Source organism: Colletotrichum karsti (genome assembly GCF_011947395.1).
Source record: "Colletotrichum karsti strain CkLH20 chromosome Unknown Scaffold4, whole genome shotgun sequence".
NCBI classification, from domain to species: domain Eukaryota; kingdom Fungi; phylum Ascomycota; class Sordariomycetes; order Glomerellales; family Glomerellaceae; genus Colletotrichum; species Colletotrichum karsti.
In genome coordinates this window covers 1328555-1346945 of record NW_024065904.1, presented here as the reverse complement: position 1 = coordinate 1346945, position 18391 = coordinate 1328555, and the positions used below count along the sequence as shown (strand labels likewise).

Here is an 18391-nt window from a genome sequence, read left to right as displayed (position 1 = left end):
TGCGCGGGGCAGGATAGTATGCTAGAATCTCAGATCGAAATCTCAGATGGGAATCTTTCATCCCTCCGTCAAGCCGGGGCCTAAGTTCCCCACCAAACGCGACCCGACGAACGATCAAAGCAACCTACCCACTTCGAACTCGTTGCCCGCCTCTCAGATCTGCGGGGGAAGAGAAAAAGAAGCGGTACGCGCCGTGCGTAAGGTTTCGAGAGATCGGATATCCCATCATTGGTGACGGGGGGCGGACGCTTGTCGTTGATGCGGCTGATGGCTAGGCGCTCTATGCCCCACTAGCTCGCAGCGAATGATGATTCATCGAACCGCGGTGGGAAGTCATGATGTCAATGACAGCTTGAGACATGATGTGCATTTTCCGGGTGGGAAAAAGGGAAAAGCACAGACGTTCTTGCTGGAACATTGGCTCCGGGGAATGCAAAGTGATCATCAGGGGTAAGAACGTGAGTGTCGGGGAGGAGAATTGAGGGGGATGCTGAAAGATACATATCCAGAGTTTCCGCACAATTCTGATAGCTACTTTGCGCTTATTCATTTTGCCGTCACTTGACAGCTTACAACTCAGGGATTGCCTACTTGAACTCCAATGAGAACGCATCCGCCGTGATGCACTAGCGTTTGCAGCTAGCCACCTGCCAGCATCAGGCGGATACGCCCTCCGCGGACTGCTCCGGTACCAATCCGTTGGTGTTGTTGCTGTCGTCGTCTGTGATTCAGCCATACCATATGAGTCTCCTGCCAATAGTTGGATATAGCGCCTTCTTTGGGGAAGATCGACAGATGTTAGGACCTGGCAATTGCCGTTGCTCGAGATCAGAGTATCAGCAGAGCAACTGAGAATGGAATCTTCTGATGTCATCCTTTACTAAAGCAATGGATAACTTGGTGCGGATCGCATGAAAACGTTTGACTTCCCTCGAGATCAAGGTAGCACGTTGACTCGTCGGACAGGCGTGGTCATGTGAAGCTGTCAGTTGTCGTAAACAGGTAATGGAGCCTATCCTGCCTCATCGCCCTTTTCATCTCGGCTGGACAAACAAATGCGTTGGTAACGCAGGCCGTACAGTCTTTCATTGTCCACACACTTCAGCCACGTCGACCATCGTCGCACAAGTCATGGAGTGGTGGTAACTCCATCATGAGAGGCCTCTCATCGCAGGCCATTCCCAATCGCCGAACCTATTTCGAGAATGCATCATTCAGGTGAACCGGGAACATGGAAAGATAGGCGCAAAACCCCCCCAGAACTCCGCGCGCTAAGATGATGTCGGTGTGGAAGCGGTGAAGTCAGCCGCTCGGCTACGTCCGCCGCGGCAACCCCACAAGCGGGAGCCCTCACCCAATCACAACCCTCCCGGCGCCTGTCAAGGACACCAAAGCCCCAGCACAGCCACGCGGCTGGTGGGGTAGGCCTCCCTCCCAGGTCCGGAGACCCCCCCTGTCCCACACCCTCCGATCCGACTTCACTCCATCAATCCGGCATCCCGGGAACCACGGAATCTTCGTCAAAGTGAAAGGGAAAACCTCCCCCGTCAAATCTCACAATCCCCCCCCCACAGCCTCGCAAGCTTTTTCAGCTCGTGCAACCCCACAAGATCACCACAGGGCCGGTCGAGCTGAAACCTAGGCAACAAAAACCAAAAAAGAAAGATGACATCACCGGACGACGCGGACGCGAGGCCGGCGGCCATCAACTACGTCGCGGGATTCCTCCTGGTCGGGCTCGCGTGGGGCTTCACGACGCCCTTCATCCGACGCGCCGCCAAGGACCACAACCCCTCCCCGCACCCGGTCCTCGAGAGCGAGGCCGTCAGGGCGAGTTGGGTGAAGAGCCGGCTGTACGGCGCCTTCTTCGGCGTCGTCGACCTGCTGCGCAACCCGCGCTACGCCGTGCCGCTGCTGATCAACCTGACGGGGAGCGTGTGGTTCTTCCTCCTCATCGGACAGGCTGGTATGTATCTTCCCTGTCTCTCTCTCATGTCTCGTGCCGAAAACATGGGTAATGCGTGGGTCATTTCGTTGACGCACCATCCGGCAGAACTGAGCCTGACGGTCCCGATCGTCAACACGCTGGCCTTCCTCTTCACCGTGATTGGCGAGTGGTGGGTTGAGAAGAAGGTCATCAGTCGAGGTGAGTTTCTTGCGACAAAAACGTGTGACGCGGTACGTGGTTTGAGGAGATCGCTGAAACCCTGTATCAGATACCATGCTTGGAATGGTGCTGTCTCTTTCCGGGATAGCGTTGTGTGTTCACAGCAAGACCAAGTATTGACCGTGGTGGTGGTTCGTTGGTTTGGTTGGTAGGGCGTTGGTTTTGAGCACATGGCCCAGGCGTGCACGCACGTACGTTGTCTCTGCCTGGATCTTTGCCGCGTGCCTCTTGTCTCGGGCATCTGCGCGGGGAATGTTTAGAGCGTTTTGGGGGCCGTATTTTAGAAAAGACGACGATGTATAAGATTGTTTTACAGATTGAAAGCCGACGACGTTGTCTGCGCCTGGCAGCAAATGTCCTCCAAATGCTTCGTCCTGCATCTTGTCTCTGCCACTGTCTCTGTCGCAAGCGCATCCGGTCGTCTGCCGTTGGTCTAGTGGTCTTTTGAAGTGAAGAAAATCTGAGATTCCAAAACAAAATCGCTTCTTGCATATGTGGTATCCCTCATGCGCCGTTTATACAAAGTTTACGCCTGGATGCTGGCGATATCGTGATCCCTTTCATGATCTCGTCATGCATCCGTCTGGGTTATGCGAGAATCCGCGCCTACTGTCGTCGTGCGCGAAGCCAGCGCTGCACACTTCGCAGGTTGGGATCCTCGGCCGTCCAGCGGCCCATCGAATAGTCCGAGGCCTGCAACTCATTGTAGATACTTTCATCCGCGATGGCGGTGAGTTCCTGGGGACTCGTGTTAGTCGCATTCCGTCTCAGAAACATTGAAGACACCCCTGTCCCAACGTACAATTCTCAACTGCTGGTCACAGGCACTCAAGTGGGCTTGGTTTCTCCCGTTCGGCCTCGCACCCTGCAGAATGCTGTCGCGGTTGCTCATCCACCGCTGTGCCGCAGCCTGTCGCAGATAGATCTTCTGGCATTCATGTCGTCTGGCGAAAGCATCCAGAAGACATCTGCGCCACCAGTCAGCTTGTTTGCGCGGCCGCGAATAGTGAGGCAAGTGACTGACTGCTTCAGCTCGGCCTTCTCCTGCTCAAGCGGCCCGCCGCTTGCCTGCGGAACACTGGTGTCGGCTGCACAGTTAAGAATGTGCTGTCCGTCGAGAGAACACTGGCGCAAGGCTGCCCAGCCCTCAGTGTAGTAGTCTTCCATGTTCGCGGGCTCAGTTGGCACCGCTGCGATGTAGTACTGCAGAGTCCGGAAGTCGGAGAGGACTTCTGCGACCCTTGTAGTCCGGTATTCGTTCACTAGAACAGGTCAGATCTACTGATACGGAGGTCTTTGCTGGGAGATTGTCTCGGACGTCTTTGACTAGAAACTTACATCCGTCCATTGCTTCAATGAGTTGATTTGAGTTGTCGGTTTTAGTGATTAGAAGTGGATTAAGGAGACAGAAAGGCGGCAGAAAAGAAGGAGATTATGGTATTAAAGAGTGCCAGGAAAGCGAACGAGAGGTTGTTATCGGTGAACTGTGTTGTTGATGCCATATCATCCACGTCGAAGTCCACGCTATGCCGTTCTCTTTTTGTACATTCTCGACGGCCTCCAAAGATAGGAAGATGCAAAGAGAAGAATGAATCACGAAAATTAAGATCATAGTCCGAGTCAATGGAACCAGGGACCACCAAGCAGGCATGCTCCGTCACGAACAGCAATCTCGTGCCGTTAGTTCGAGGAGAGACTCACGAACGGAGAACGAGCCCCATAGGGCATGCATGAGCTCATTCGACATGTTTGGCCAATGATTGAGCCCGCCGTTCATATGAAGACACCTTGGCCCCCAGTTCGTGGGTAGCTCGACGGACGAATCGGGGAAAAGAAGCCCGGGATTTTGGGTCTGGCAGTTGAGATGGCTTTGCAAGCTCAAAGCTAGACTGACCCTAGCCGAGCTGGTGGCGCGCGCGGCGGGCCCTGGTTCCCGGCGCGAAAAAAGATGGTGTGTCGTGTCCTGGTAGTCAGAGACACAGAGATAGCAGAGACACTTGTCCTGAGAGTCTTCTCGGGAGGCCTGGCAATGATGCAATGGTGCAACTCGCATGCACAATATCTGCAGGGCTCGATGGTCTAGACCTCATCTACAAAATCATCGTATCGATGTGCTGTAGGGATCATGTCGAGTGCAGGGCAGGGTAGGGCTGGATTGGGCTTCAGTCACTCGACAGACCCTGATGAGGCTGCGTGGGATGTGAGACCAAGCCCAGAGGGGTGGTACAGCCAGTGTGCGTGGTAAGGCTGGTTCGTGAAGCTGACAGCAAAACGGAAAAAAGAGTCTCTGTTTCCAAGGGACCGGAGGGTGGGAGAAAAGATGGGAATGACGACGAAAATTACCAGAAAGGCTTTCCGTACGGCAGGTTCGGCCTAGCGTCTGGTACGGATGGTGATGGTCCCACGTCGTTTTCTCGCCGGCCAGCGACAGGGATGAAGAATAAGGTAAAGTCGGTGGATCTTCAGCTGCGTCCACGCATGCTTGGCGGCCGGATTGGGAAATGGGCTGGAGGATTTGGATGCAGTAAGAATCCACTCATCTGTGGCTTCATTGAGGCTCTGACCAATGAGCTTTTCCAATCTCAACGTTTGGTCACGTTTGGCACGTTTTGTTCCAGCTGAACTGCCATGGTCGAACCGTCACCCGCATTAGAGCCATACCACTCCCTCGTCACCACTGCCTGTTGAGTGTTAGCAGAAGGCAGACTCGAGGAATTTTGCTTGTGGGACATGATTGCTGTGAAGAAAGACTGGCCGAAACCGACTCTGAGCTGATCCACCCAGCTATCCGGGGCGCCATTCCCGCTTGTCATTCGTTCCTTCAATTCTGGTCGTGCGAGACTTCATGCTGCTGGTTGTCAACGTACCTACACCGTATGTGGGGGCCGGCAGCGAGGAAAGGGTACCTTACTTCTGCAGTAGGTCCGTCTCAGATTTCGCTTCTCAGATTTCTCGTGTTAGGAGTCGCCGTGAAAGTAGTGTCACTTCAGCCTTCTTGTGGCCTGGGTGGCTTGGATTCCTCATAGCCTTTTTGCGTTGCTTGCTTTTCCTTCCAAATCAGCCTCCGCAATGCTGAGTGTCGCCCTGTGGAAATATCTCAGACGGTTATGTCGGTCAAAATCGACGCCCGCAGACCGAACAATGTCCGTCAATCTGTATGAATTTGTCAAACAGAAGGACACCGTATGTGTCTGTCTGGCGTCAGGCACTCCCTGAAGTACGTGGAATTCAAGACAGCCAACGTCGAAAACTCCCGCTGGCCCTTGCAAAGCCACAGACGAGACTTCGTCCGTGCCTGTCCGTCCAAACGTATCTAGCCACGCCGGATAGGGCTATAAGGCCGCTCGATGCTCCAGTGTCATTGGGCTGATCATGAGAACGTCTTCTGAATGTCTTGATCTATATCACCTAATAGGCCTGCTAGTAGTACAATCGTGTGCGGGCATTTGGGTTCGTGAGACTATCGGCTCGATTCTCGTCTGCATACCCCGCGACGGCCATGCGTGATCTGGCCTGTTGGCGTATCAATATCGCCAGTGGGCTCGTCATCGGACGCACCGACCATATTCAGCTTACAGCAGCCGGGCTTCGTCTCTTCCACTTAGTCCTTCTCCGCAATCGCTTGTAACCGGTCATCGATCTCGTCCTCGGTCAGCGTACGGAATCCGGGGTATGTACCCTCCTGGCCATCAGGACGGGGTCCTCCAACGATGCCGATTTCGATCTCGCCCTTCTTGAAGTCCATGCTGAGGACGGTGCTGAGGGTCGTGATGGCGAGCTCGACGACCTCTGTCCAGTCACCAGGGGCGTGGTCCTTGTTGCGGAGCTTCTTCTCCAGATGGTTCAGCGCCTCCTGCTGCTTCGGGCCGGCAGCAGTGCCCTTGTAGCCGATGTAGTATCCGGCAGGGTCGCACTTGAACAGCTGGGGTCCAAACTCAGAGTCCAAGGAGATCAGCGTCGTCGCGACACCGTACGGGCGCATGTAAGCCTAGGCATCATGTCAGTTGCAACCCAACATGGTACAGATATCCACCGAGCTCACTCTTTGTGTGTAGACCTGGCTAATGTTGGCCAGTCTCTTGGCCAACGCATCAGCGGGCATCTCGTAGCCGTACTTGTACCGGAACTCGGCCGCCTCGCCCTGGGCACGCTGGGAGAAGGCACGGGCATCGGCAATGGATCCCGTCATCACGCAGCCGACGGACGGAGAGATCTGGAAGATGTGGGAGACGGATGCGGGGTCGATGAGCTTATCCTAATCACTGGGTCAGTCTCTCGTCCAGCCTGTGCACTTCCGTTGACGATTTCAACGTACGGGAACCTTCTTCTGGGACAGGACAACGGCGCAGTCCTTGCCCCTGACGCCTATCGACATGATGTTGGCAGCTGTGATGGCCTTGAAGGCATATTCTAGTCGGGGATGTCTGGTCAGCTTGTTCGGTTCAGGCCGTGGTGTCGGGGGCCCCGCTCGATGGCATCACCGCAGGGAGGGGCAATCGGTCGGGCTGGCGGGCGAAGGGTGAGTACATACCGACTTGGTACAATCTTCCCTGCTCGGAGAAGATCGTAATGTGTCGGTCATAAGCTGAGCCACCTGGTTGAGGAAGTCATGTCAGTTGTGATGAACGACTTCGAATTGGAGGTTGCTGGGGTAGCGGCCGTCGTAGTACGCACCCGACATCTTGGCGGTGTTCTGAACTCGACGAGGGTCGAATTACGTCTAGAAAAGTCGAAATCGGTGGGATTGAGCCGGATGAAATTGGCGATGTTCTCAGGACGAAGATGGCGGTTGTTTGGTGTTGGGGCTGAGCTCTGACGGAGCTCTTGGAGTATCGACGCGTTTGCAGGAGCTTGCCTAGAGCAGGCGAGGCGACGTAAGGAAGGTACCTTGCCGGGAAGCTCCAGCTGGAAAGGCTGAGTGGATGCCTTGGATTCGCCAAAGCAATTGGCTCTTAGCCTGAGGCAGCAGTCAGAAGATGGAAAGCTGACATAATTCAGCTCTCCTCGGCATGCTCCCGGTACGTACCGCCGTCAGCAAGGATCCAGCGGGGCACCCCTGCTCATTGCGGGAACGACAACGCATCTTGCTGCCAGAAATTTGGCAGGCGGTATCGAAGGGAAGAAAAAAATATTGGAAGCACCATTCCCGATACTCCCTCTCCAGTGTCGAGCACCACACGCCGCGCCCAATCGGACTGCTGGACAAGAAGCGATTGCGTTCCAATCTAATAGGTCGAGCACACGTGGAAAGCACTGAAGCGGCCCAATTCTGCATTTCTCTCTTCGTCAGGCGAGACGCGCAGACTGCAAATTCCCGGTCCATCCCTCCGTTCCGCGCCCGAAAAGACGAAGGACAGAAAAAAAAAGAGGGTGTGCCCGCTGCTGCCCGTCATGTCTGCAAATATCCCGGCCTGGAAACGATTGGGCCTCAAGCTCAAGCAGCCCGCATCCGGCTCAGAGATTGGCGGCCCTGCTGCTGGCAACGCCGAGGGATCGAAGCCCAACGGTCTACAACACCACGACGGCCGGAACGGCGTCAATGCGGCGAACGCCGCCAGCGCCTCCGCCGCCGCCGCCAAAAGGAAACGTCCCGAGCACTTCTCGACTCCCCCTGCGTTCAGCTCCCCCCTCAAAAGGACCCGCACCGACGACCATGCTTCCACACCCCCGACCCTGAGGAAGCAGAAGTCCGTCACCTTCACCGACGACACAAAGAACCCCGAGTCGACGAGGAACGACGCCGCCAAGAAGAAGAAGAAGAGCAGCAAGCCCGCGAAACAGCAGCCACAGGCCGACATCAAGCCCTCCCTCGAGTATCTCAGGACCTGGAAGCACGCCCGCGACTCGTGGAAGTTCAACAAGAACTGCCAGACCATCCTGATGAAGCGAGTCTTCCAACCCGACCAGATCCCGTCGAGTGATATCAACACCTTCTACGACTACATCCAGGACCTCAAGGGCTTCACAAGGAAGAGGTTGAGAGAGACGGCGGCAGAGGTCCAAAAGGAGGACGCCTCGAAGGGCAAGGCTGCCTTCCCTGAAGGCACGCCGGACATGGATGTCAAGCAGTCCGAGTACGAGAAGGTTCTCGCTGGCCTGATGCAGCTCGGCTCGGAGAGCAATGGCAAGAGAAAGAGGTTCGACGAGGGCGGCTTCGTGACCCAGTCCACCGATGTTGCGATCACGCAGCGGGTGATCAAGCGCATGCGCGCCGAGACGATATTGGAGGAGCTGGCGGAGAGCGATGACAGCGACGCAATGACCATTGACACCGAGGAGACGCCTGCCGTAGTGGCGCAAGCAGCCTCTCAGGAGGAGGCTGTTGACAAGAGGGTGAAGCTCAACGACGGGACGAAGCAGAATGCCCCTCGTCGTCGCAAGCAGCGTACGGCGAACATGGACGATACCAGCTCGGACGAGTCTTCCGACGATGACGACGACGACGACACGAGCAGTGACAGCGACTCGTCGGACGACGAGTCTGATAACCAGTCTGAGATCCAGCGCCAGGCTGCCCAGAGAGACGCCGAGACATCCAGCAGCTCCTCCTCATCTTCAGAGGACGAAGATGACAGCGACGACGATGACAGCTCGGAAGAGGAAACGGCGAAGAAGCCCGCCGGCAAGAGGAAGTAAAAGGGGCCCCGCTATGGATGTGGTTAAATTGTGAGATACCTGTACAACCTCTCCGTTTCACTGGCATGGTTGGAAACTTGAATAGAGGATCTTTTGTAATTTGTTAGGGCAGACTGACGCTATCAATTGATACCCACGAGCTGCCTTAGGAAGCATATAACCTGGTGAACCCAGCCTCGGGCGGTTGCAACCAGTTCCTCTTATCGTACTGCGTGCCTTCTCCCTCGATGACGTGAAACGTGTAAATAATCCGTCCCTTCTGACTCAAGTTCTTCTCGCTCTTATGCAGCAAGTTACCATGAATCAGCACCAGGTCACCGGCCTTGACCTCGCCGGGCACGTACGCGTCCTCGCCGTCCTTCTCGCCCCGCGCGTCGCCGCCGTACTCGTCGCCGGGCGGGAACCGCGGGCCCTCGTTCGGCACCATCTCCGTGCCCGCGTCCCCGGCCTTGCGCACCAGGCGGTTCGCCACGGGCGCCCAGCGGTGCGACCCGGGCAGGAAGCTGAGACACCCGTTCTCCAGCGTGGCGTCCTCGAGGGCGTACCAGAAGCCCACGGCGGACGGCGGGTCCGTGTACAGGAAGGTCGAGTCCTGGTGCGGCGGCACGGCGCCCCCGATCTCGGGCTGCTTGCAGATGACCATACTCTGGAGGCAGCGCGGGTCGCGGAAGCCCAGGCTGCGGGCCACGGCGGACGGCCGGCCCCTCACGGGCGCCCCGGACGCCCCGGACTCGGGGTCCGAGACGGCGGCGAAGGGCGGGGAGAGCACGTGCAGGTAGTGGCCGATCTTGTTGATGGCGCGGGCCTTCGGTTTGGCGAGGTTTCCCTCGGGGTCGAAGGCGTCCTCCTCGAAGAAGAAGCGAATCTTGTCGCCCGAGGTGAGGAAGTAGTCGTCGCCGACGTGGTCCGCCTTTTCGCCGGTGGAGAAGCGCGTCATGGGGTGGTCGGCGAGGGAGAAGTTGTCGAGCAGGGAGTGGGTCTCGGAGAGGAGGGCCGAGACGGTCTCCGGGGAGAGGGCGCCGGGGATGATGAGGTAGCCGTCGCGGTGGAAGGAGGCGAGCTGGTCCGGGGTGAGGCCCTCATCCTGCGCGGGGACGGTCATGGTTGGTGAGTTGACGGGTGATGAAATGGGGAATGGAGGAATGAACGACGAAAGGCAACTATGAAACCTCCAGCGGATCGTCTATTGGGTATGAATTTTAGAAATTCGAAAGATGAAAATTGGCTGATAGCGCGCCGTTGGATGTTTGACAAACGGCCATTCTGAATGCGGGGATGGCTGGCCCGCCCCGCACCTGCACCCGAGCGCTTATCTCTATCGCCTCAATGTCGTCACTTGTCTCTTGAAGAGATAGAATAGAGTCTCTTCGGGACGCTGAAAAGTTCGTGTATTGGCTACGTAGATTATTTGGCGCATAAACCAGATGCGAGCCGCCCATCACTCCATCAAAAACGCTTTCATTATTCAAAAACTCCCCGTATAACAAATATGCAACAATAAACGCCGTGTTCCTGAGGGTGCATATAAAAGAAAGCACCAAGAAGCGAAAAGCGAAGAGAGAATCTATGTTTTCCCGATTCAGTAGGCGCAGAGCTCCTCACGGCAGAGGGTCATTGAGGAATTCGTAGCCCTCCTCCGGTGGAAGGACGAATGCGGAGATAGCCAGTCCAAGAGCGCAGAGGACCGACAACGACGCGCTGACGGTGCACAGGATCCAGGAGGTGTCGAGGCCCCAGCCCGGGACGCGGAAGAACTCGTCATTGTCAAAAAGGTATGCCTGCGAGCCGTCAGATGCCTATCTTCAATGGTGGAGTTGTCCACGCGACTTACCACAATGCCCATGAGAATGAACTCGACGACCGCGACGAGGATCAAGAGCCCGCTAAGAATCTTCCAGCCCGTCTCGCGCTTGTACTTGCCCCCGGACATGAGGAGGAGGAAAGTGACGATGGACGCCAGGTGCAGAATTGTCGAGAAAGAGGCCAGGAAACCGACGGAGCGCCACATGGAGCAGAAATATCTCTCGCCGTCCTTACTACACAGGTCCTCGGTCGGGAAGACGTGGCACGGCGGGCTTGACCCGACGTTGTCGCACTCCTTGTGCAGGCCGATGTTCCTCGAGAACTCGACCCCATCGGCGGCCGTGGCCGAGTAGCTCACCCACTGCGGGAGGGTGATGGACGTGATAATCATCGCCGTCGCTGTTGGGGAGGACCGTCAGCATCGTCGCATCGCATCTCATCCATTGCTGCTGCCAGGCAGGTAGACAGCTCTGCTACTATCGTCGTCCGTCCAGCTTCGAGCTTCGGAAACGGACGATGACGACGGAGGTGGATACCTCCCATTCTCGCCGTGGAGCAGGACCTCAGGTGTGAGAGTCAGGTACTTACCGGCGACGAAAGCCACAAGGGCTGCGCTGTAGACGGAGACTCGTGTCATGATTGCTGTTGAGACTGGTCGCTGACTTTTTTTTCGAGTAAAGTCGCCTCTTTCCCCTCCTGTCTGCCTGGGGAACACGGGTTTGAGGCAAGTGAAAAGAAGTTGCCAAGTGACCTTGGGGAAAACACGGTAGAGAGGCAGCAAGCGACTCGAACGGGAATCCTGCAAGTTTCGGGGGCGCCTATCAATAGCTGGTGGTGGGCAGACCGGCTTCAGTTATGACGCTACCTGCCTCCCCGTTTCGGTAAGCCGACCAGTGGGTGGTCGTGGCCTGTTGCCGTCCGTACGCGTGTGGTGCAGGTGCATTTGCAGGCAATGTGGTTGGGAGGAAAGATACATTGTGACCAAGGCCAGTGTTGCCGTGGATGGAAGTACCTTTCCTTGGAACGGGTGGCAGGCAGCAAGCTACGAGCTTTGCAGCAACTGAACCAACCATTTCCACCTTCCGTCTCACCTTTACAACCCGCATCTCCTCACAACTCGCGCACTGCTGCTGCTGCAACGACAAGATCACCTAGCGTTGACTCGGAATTAGAACCATTGGTCTTCACCTTGATCTTCACCGCTCACACTCGCGCGGACCGTACTCCGAGATGGACGATTCGCATTCATCCCATCTCGTTGCAGCTCGAACTTGGGCTTACAATTCACAACGTCGACTACCAGACTTCGAAAATTCCAGCTGGCCAAGAAGAGCATAATTCGAAGAAGGAAACAAGCACCGAAGCGAGATGCGAGGAAGACGCCTGTGATACTGGCGACGGTGTTCTTTTATTCGACTACCTGACCGTGCTAACCGCCATCGACACCACCCGTCGTGGGGGTAAACACCAAAACCGTTATCAGCATCGTCAGCAACAGGCATCCAATTGATGTTTAGCTGGTTCCCTCGCATCCCACAAACGCGTTGCCCTTCGCCCCGGTATGCGTGATCTGGCCAGCCAGAACGCACTTCTCAGTGATGATGACTCTATCAGCTCCAGGCTTGCCTACCATCAACGTTTCAGTCAGCTCAAGCCTCAAATACTCGGTCGCTCTACTGCATCGCGCTGGACTACGAGAGGACGCAGCCCTGCCGCTAACGCGTCTTGGCAGGCTGTGACTGCTAGCCTGGACAACCACCCGAGCCAGATCGCCGATCTGGCCAGAAAACCGTATTTGATTAAATTGCTTACCGCCTTTGTAGACACCAGTTGTCTTCATCGGGAACTCGACAAAGGGCCCTTCGACTCCGTTGAAATCGAAGCCTTCCTGGTTTCGATACGTGTGCGGGTAGCTCGAGCTGCCCGCCGTCGTGCCGTCCTCCACGTGCTGGCAAGCCGCATCCGCCGCCGACTGCACCTCGGTGAGGGAGTACTCGGTCTGGCCGCACAAAATCCCCGTCTCATTGGCCCGTGGCAGGATTCGGAGAAAGCCATGTCGCTGTTGCGGGTAGGCGTCGATGGTGAGGCTCAAGGCCGCGATGATGGCTAAGCCGAGATGCATTTTTTGCAGGACAAGAGAAACTCAGGTACACAGGGAACGGATGAATTGAAGAGGACGACTTGGATTTTCTTGTCTTCGCCGTCCTCTGGAGGTTGACTACAGTCCCCTTTTCAAACACTTTCTCGTCTTACTTCAGGACTCAAGCCACCGAAATGTTTGGCTCTGTCGGCTGCGACAGTGACAGATTTGCCTTGCGCAACCGTGGTACTGCGAAACGGTTGGCTCATGTCGAGTGACCACAGCGATCCTCATTCTCGCTGTTGTCTTCAACTGCTGCGCATGACAATGCGGCATCCAGATCCAGAAGTCGTGTTGCCAATGGCTCATGTGATTGGTTCGATGGCGTCTCCTTCACAATCTCCCATCAGCAAATAGCGGCTCGAATTGCAAGTATTCTGGGACGTCATTGATACCACTGCCGCTGGTCAGAGTATTCTTGAAGACAACTTCAGAACAGGAACATGAGCAATTGTTGCAGGGCCATACTCGCGGTTTAGAAAGCATAAGTGCCGACAGCGAACAAACGAGACGTGTTGAGTCTGTCGGAAAGTTGGAAATTGAATCTAATCAACACGACTCATGGAATGGAAACAACTCCCAATCGAATCCCCTCAATGGGGTAACAACAACAAGACACCATTTAATTTTCAGCGACGTTCGAAGCGGATCTTCAAGCGGAGGCCGGGCCTTTTGCGGTCTTGTCAACGCATACTGCCAGGGTCGTTAGGGTCTTTGGCGATCTGTCACCCGTGAATTTTCAACCGAAATCTCCGCTGAAATCCGATCCGATCTTCACAACATCAACGCCTCTCACAAGGAGAGATGCCAGCCTCAGCAAACACCTGGCGGTCAAGGAAATTTTTGTCAGTTTAGTACCTGACTTGGCCAGGGTAGTCTGGTCGGTCGATTTTGGCATCTGCCAGACGCACGCATCATCGCCTGGTTTGGCCGCATCGATATCCAAATCGCATGCTCGGAAAACATCGATGGATCATAGACTCGCGGAACCCCACCGGATTGGCAGGGTTCGGGTTGCTTGTGATCCCGACCTCCTATCTTTGGGAGGAACACACAAGCCGCACGCTGTCTATTGCGCCCGTATCTTTGTTCGGTCTGGCTCGTCAATCTGTTGGTCCCCTTGCCTGACTCGACTATAGCATGGTACACTCGGTCGCCCGGAACCGGTGGAAGCGCCATCTACGTCCACAAAGCGCAGAGAGGCTTGTCTCATTCCCAAGATTCCATGCTATCTCAGCGAACTCTAGATTGTCAGTCTCGGATCTGATTACCAACCGTCCCTCCATGACCTCCATGAGGACCCAGTCAGGGCGCCTTATTCGATCACGCCAGAGGCAGGGCATGCAGAGCAATCCCTCCAACGCGCGACATGCCGGGACCAAGAGCCAAAGAGATGGGTTTATCGGCCAGTCATTGCGCCCGGATCGGGGCAGCTATCCACCATGCTCGAAGCTAAGTCAAGGGTAGCCCCGAATGGAGGGGACAGCAATTAAGGTGAGTTTGGGAAGGTCGCGCTTCCCTCGCGCAGGGTCCTCGGTATCTCTACATAACTTACGTATTCGATCCTTTCTTTTCCTGCTCTCTTTAACTCAACCGCGCGCGCTTCGGACAAATTCTCACTAAACCCCGGCCGTCGCGAGATTTCTCAACGTCATGGAGTTTTGGTACAGCCCTGTTCTTCAATCCAGCTGCTCCCCGCGACTCAATCTCAGGTGAATTGGTCTTTATTTCTGGTTCCCGCAGTCATCTCAGCTCTCAGCCCTCAGCCGTGTTGCTCCCACCAGCAAACTTTCGAAGGAAGAAGCAGCACTGCGAATTGCAGCTCACGGCAACACTCTGACCCCGTCTGAGTGATAACGATAACGAAGTTGACGATTTGTTTACCGAACAACGACATTGCGATCAACTCGGCGTTTATCTCTGTCCATTTCACACCGAATATCATAATCATGGGGGACCACCGTCACATGGAGCACCGCCCGGTGCAGACCAGCGCCGTCTACGTCCTCGGCGCACCTCATTGCGACTCAATGCCACCGCCTTCGCCGCCATCACCACCCGTATCACCACCAGAAGACGATTTTCTCGAAGAATTAGAAGAACTCAGCCTTGGTTCCCCCGATGACATCCCCGAGACCGATGAGAGCTGCGTAATGGTGCAAGACCGCTTGCATGCCGCAACACATGTGCTCAAGACAGAAGCAGCAGCACTGCGCTCCGTGGCAGCACTTTATGAGACGGATCCCGTTGCCCGCGATGGCTTCAATCGCACAGTCTCGGCAATCACACGGCACAAGGGCGAGAAAGGCAAGCTCATTATTACGGGCGTGGGCAAGTCCGGACACATCGCCAACAAGCTTGTCGCAACCTTCAACAGCCTTTCTATTACCTCCGTGTTTCTGAACCCCATTGATGCGCTGCACGGAGATCTGGGTATCATTCAAAAACACGACATTCTCATGTTCATCACCTTCTCCGGCAAAACTTCAGAACTTTTCAGTTTGCTACCCCACCTCGACAAACCTTCTTCGCTGATCATTCTCACGGGCCACACGCGGCCGGATACGTGCGAACTGATCAAGCTGCGGCCAGACACTATCTTGCTGCCCGCGCCCATTCACGAGAGTGAAACGGCGTCGTTCGGGGTGTCCGCGCCGACAACGTCCACAACAGTCGCGCTGGCTGTGGGTGATGCGCTCGCTATTGCGGCGGCGCAGGAGCTGCATCCCAGCGTGTCGAATGTCTTCTCACGAAATCACCCTGGAGGGGCAATCGGCGCCGCCTTCAGGAAACCGCAGACGATTCTAGAGCTGGCCGTCCCGTGGACCGATATCCCCGACTCGGACATGCTTTGCCCGGATAGCGTCGGCGCCGACTTATTCCGGGCTGCTTATGATTCTCCTTCGGGATGGGTACGCGCAGGGAACGACGTGGCATCCCCAGCCCGGATCAGGAAACTAGCCACGGAAGACTTCACACGACCTCTGAAAGGCATTTCAGGGCTGATGGTGCCGCGAGCCGAGATGTTGTCTCTGTGTTCGACGTTGACGATACGTCGGGCCGTGGACTTCGTGAGGAACATGCAGATGGCGGCGGACGACGGGGAGTACGTGTGCAGTCCGGACTCGATCCTCGCAGTGCTGGATCAAGGGGACATTGTCGGTGTTTTGGAAGTCGGGAAGCTCTTGGAATGGAAGGATTGAAGACGGGGTTTTTGCCGGGCGACTGGCCTTTGAGTTCGGAAACGGAAAGGAAAAGGAAAGATCTGGGGATCCCGAGATGTTTGCTGCCGTGGGGAGGCAACGCAATGCGGGTTTGACTAATTTCCGGTACATGAGATTTTGATTCGTTTGGCCTTTGAGCCCGAGACGATGTGTCTATAGATTTTGGGACAGGGCAGGACCGGCATTGAGTCCGATGAATGAACACGGCCGCGCTTTGCGAGGCTGTCGCAACTCCACTGCAGAGAACTGGGCTTGGACGAAGGCGTGAGGCATGATATAAGGTTGGAAAGACGAGGAAGAATGGTGATGAGGGGACTCGTGATCATTACTGACACTCGATGAACACCTTCGTCAACGGCCTGGACGACTTGGGAAAACGTTGGGTACTGGTCTTAAGATGTGTGGCCTACAGGATACGACGACGAGCAATGCCACAGTGCCGAGAACGCGATATCTTGCAAACACCAGGCATCAAGAAACCTGTCATCATCGTCTGACACATGCTAATCCGATGATTCATTCTAGTTCTCATCTGTCAACCCAAGCCCATCCAGCCATCGAATTGCTGCCCAAGCTCTGCGGTGGTTCCCGATACTCCATCTTTCCGTCCAGGCAACATCCCTCCAGGACAACCTCGCGATATCAGATTCAGGCTCCAACGTTCACAGGCTGGATTCCGTTGGGTTGCTGAACTTTCTGGTTTTTTTTGCCTCGTGCTTTTCTTAAATCCTGCGATGGTTTTTAATTTGGTGGTCGCTTGATCCTGTAAGGCTGATGGAGGGGGGTTGGAGGGGAAGCTTGTGGAACTTGGAAGTCTATTCCCCAAGTTTGGTTCTGCTCTTGGGTTGTGAGAGGATGCCTGAAGACCCCATTTCGGTACGTTTCTCGAGGGTAATTGCTCTGGAGGATGAGATCAGGGACAAACAGTCACCTCTTACAATGGCCCGGGAATTTGTCCAACTACGCGATTGTTCTCCAGACTGTACTGCTGCTGCTGCCTGAGGGGGAGCGGTAACTACTCTTCGAGGGCTTAGAGAATAGCCATTGCCGAGTCACTATTCTGTTCTGAAGGCGGTCACATACGCAATAATCACGAATGCTGCAGGATCGGAAACGATAGGAAGCTCCGCGGGGTTGCAAAAAACGTCATCGGTAGGGCCAAGAAACACGGCATCCCACGCCGACTCGGACCCGGCCGTCGGAAGCGGGACGATTGATGGGACTCGCGTCCCGGGGTGGTCTTGGCCCCGCTTGGCAGGCTTGTAAGGTACTTTTTGGACTCGTAACTGGTCTTGCGCGAAAGTGGGATGAACCGCCGGCGAAGTCGTCGGGTTCATCTCCTCTGTCACTCAATAGCCAAGAAGACTGGCGGCGGCGGCGGCGGCGGTGGTGGTGGTACTTATTGTCCGGGACGACGACACTCCTCTAGGAAAGGAAGAAAAACCGTTGTCAGGGGGTTGGTTGCCACGGCGAGAAACATGCGGCTTGCTGGAAGACAGGACGGGACGAACTACGAGGGCGCGCCGGGGCGTCGGGGCGTTGGCGTCGTTGGCGACGGGTACTGTGTGTGCCATCTCGTGCTGTGACAGGAAGTAAAGTTTGTTCTGGCGCTAGGAGGGGTGACGGTTGGCCTGAGGACCGAGGATATTTTGTGTGTGCGTGGCGCTAGAAGGAGGGGATTGCGGTTGAGTTGCTTCTTTGGTTTGGGCTGAGACATGGAGATTTGGAGGTGTTAGTGTCTCAGCGATACCTATGAACGAGTAGTCGGGTCAGATATTCGAAGTGGTGACGGGACCTTCGAGTGTTCACTGTGTGTGAGGACCGGATTGAATAGTCCGGCTTGGTATGCGTCGCGGGACTAAGAAACAGGCTCAATCTTGAATCGCCAGGAAATATGCCCCGGAGTACATATCCGGGGAGGCCGTGAGGACAGGAATGCGGCAAGACGTAGGGCGCATACGTAACCCCGCGCGCTCGGGTGAGAATGTTGGTTCAGCGAATGGATCACGAAATGTCCCGCCGTGCCGGTCCGACAGCGGCCATGCCCTGTCAATCTTGTTTCTTCTCGTTTCTGTGCGTGAGCTGATGGGACAAATCCACAGTGACGATCTACCTTACTCTATCGTGACGGGGTTCATTGAAGCTTAAAAAAAATTCAAAAAGAGGAGCCTGGGTTTCTTTTGATTGTGTTGCTTCTATTTTGGTTGTGGGACTTGAGGAGAGTCGTCAGCTTGTTTGTGAACGAGATCTTGGCGGCCTGTGGTGGAGAAAACACCACTGGCAGGACTGGAGTCTGGAAGCCTCGCGATCGGTCGCTGCAGATTGATTGGCAGGGCCTCACAATTAATGACAACGGAAGACGTTTCCACGAGTCGTGATTGGTCGACGACGGCCGGATCCCATCTTGTTTCGACGATCCCG

At 55.6% G+C, this 18391-nt stretch overlaps 8 protein-coding genes across 8 annotated transcripts; 3 read left to right on the top strand and 5 right to left on the bottom strand.

Moving 5' to 3' along the window:
- Positions 1-1665: 1665 nt before the first annotated feature.
- Positions 1666-2287, top strand: CkaCkLH20_01930 (uncharacterized protein; the record flags this gene model as incomplete). The annotated part of the gene is made up of 2 exons (XM_038884649.1): positions 1666-2146; positions 2217-2287. 2 exons carry the CDS (start codon positions 1666-1668, stop codon positions 2285-2287), a joined length of 552 nt encoding a protein of 183 aa, XP_038750349.1.
- Positions 2288-2773: 486 nt separating this feature from the next.
- Positions 2774-3914, bottom strand: CkaCkLH20_01929 (uncharacterized protein; the record flags this gene model as incomplete). The annotated part of the gene is made up of 4 exons (XM_038884648.1): positions 2774-2905; positions 2970-3135; positions 3192-3429; positions 3869-3914. 4 exons carry the CDS (start codon positions 3912-3914, stop codon positions 2774-2776), a joined length of 582 nt encoding a protein of 193 aa, XP_038750348.1.
- Positions 3915-5768: 1854 nt separating this feature from the next.
- On the bottom strand, positions 5769-6542 carry CkaCkLH20_01928 (proteasome A-type and B-type; the record flags this gene model as incomplete). The annotated part of the gene is made up of 3 exons (XM_038884647.1): positions 5769-6155; positions 6210-6422; positions 6483-6542. 3 exons carry the CDS (start codon positions 6540-6542, stop codon positions 5769-5771), a joined length of 660 nt encoding a protein of 219 aa, XP_038750347.1.
- Positions 6543-7558: 1016 nt separating this feature from the next.
- On the top strand, positions 7559-8803 carry CkaCkLH20_01927 (uncharacterized protein; the record flags this gene model as incomplete). Its single annotated transcript, XM_038884646.1, has 1 exon — positions 7559-8803. One exon carries the CDS (start codon positions 7559-7561, stop codon positions 8801-8803), a length of 1245 nt encoding a protein of 414 aa, XP_038750346.1.
- A 145-nt stretch (positions 8804-8948) lies between these two features.
- Positions 8949-9905, bottom strand: CkaCkLH20_01926 (phytanoyl-CoA dioxygenase; the record flags this gene model as incomplete). Its single annotated transcript, XM_038884645.1, has 1 exon — positions 8949-9905. One exon carries the CDS (start codon positions 9903-9905, stop codon positions 8949-8951), a length of 957 nt encoding a protein of 318 aa, XP_038750345.1.
- A 496-nt stretch (positions 9906-10401) lies between these two features.
- On the bottom strand, positions 10402-11243 carry CkaCkLH20_01925 (uncharacterized protein; the record flags this gene model as incomplete). Its single annotated transcript, XM_038884644.1, has 3 exons — positions 10402-10581; positions 10635-11005; positions 11195-11243. The coding sequence occupies 3 exons, from the start codon at positions 11241-11243 to the stop codon at positions 10402-10404; spliced, it is 600 nt and encodes a 199-aa protein (XP_038750344.1).
- Positions 11244-12119: 876 nt separating this feature from the next.
- On the bottom strand, positions 12120-12728 carry CkaCkLH20_01924 (guanyl-specific ribonuclease f1; the record flags this gene model as incomplete). Its single annotated transcript, XM_038884643.1, has 2 exons — positions 12120-12232; positions 12419-12728. The coding sequence occupies 2 exons, from the start codon at positions 12726-12728 to the stop codon at positions 12120-12122; spliced, it is 423 nt and encodes a 140-aa protein (XP_038750343.1).
- A 1967-nt stretch (positions 12729-14695) lies between these two features.
- Positions 14696-15949, top strand: CkaCkLH20_01923 (uncharacterized protein; the record flags this gene model as incomplete). The annotated part of the gene is made up of 1 exon (XM_038884642.1): positions 14696-15949. The coding sequence occupies one exon, from the start codon at positions 14696-14698 to the stop codon at positions 15947-15949; it is 1254 nt and encodes a 417-aa protein (XP_038750342.1).
- Positions 15950-18391: the final 2442 nt, after the last annotated feature.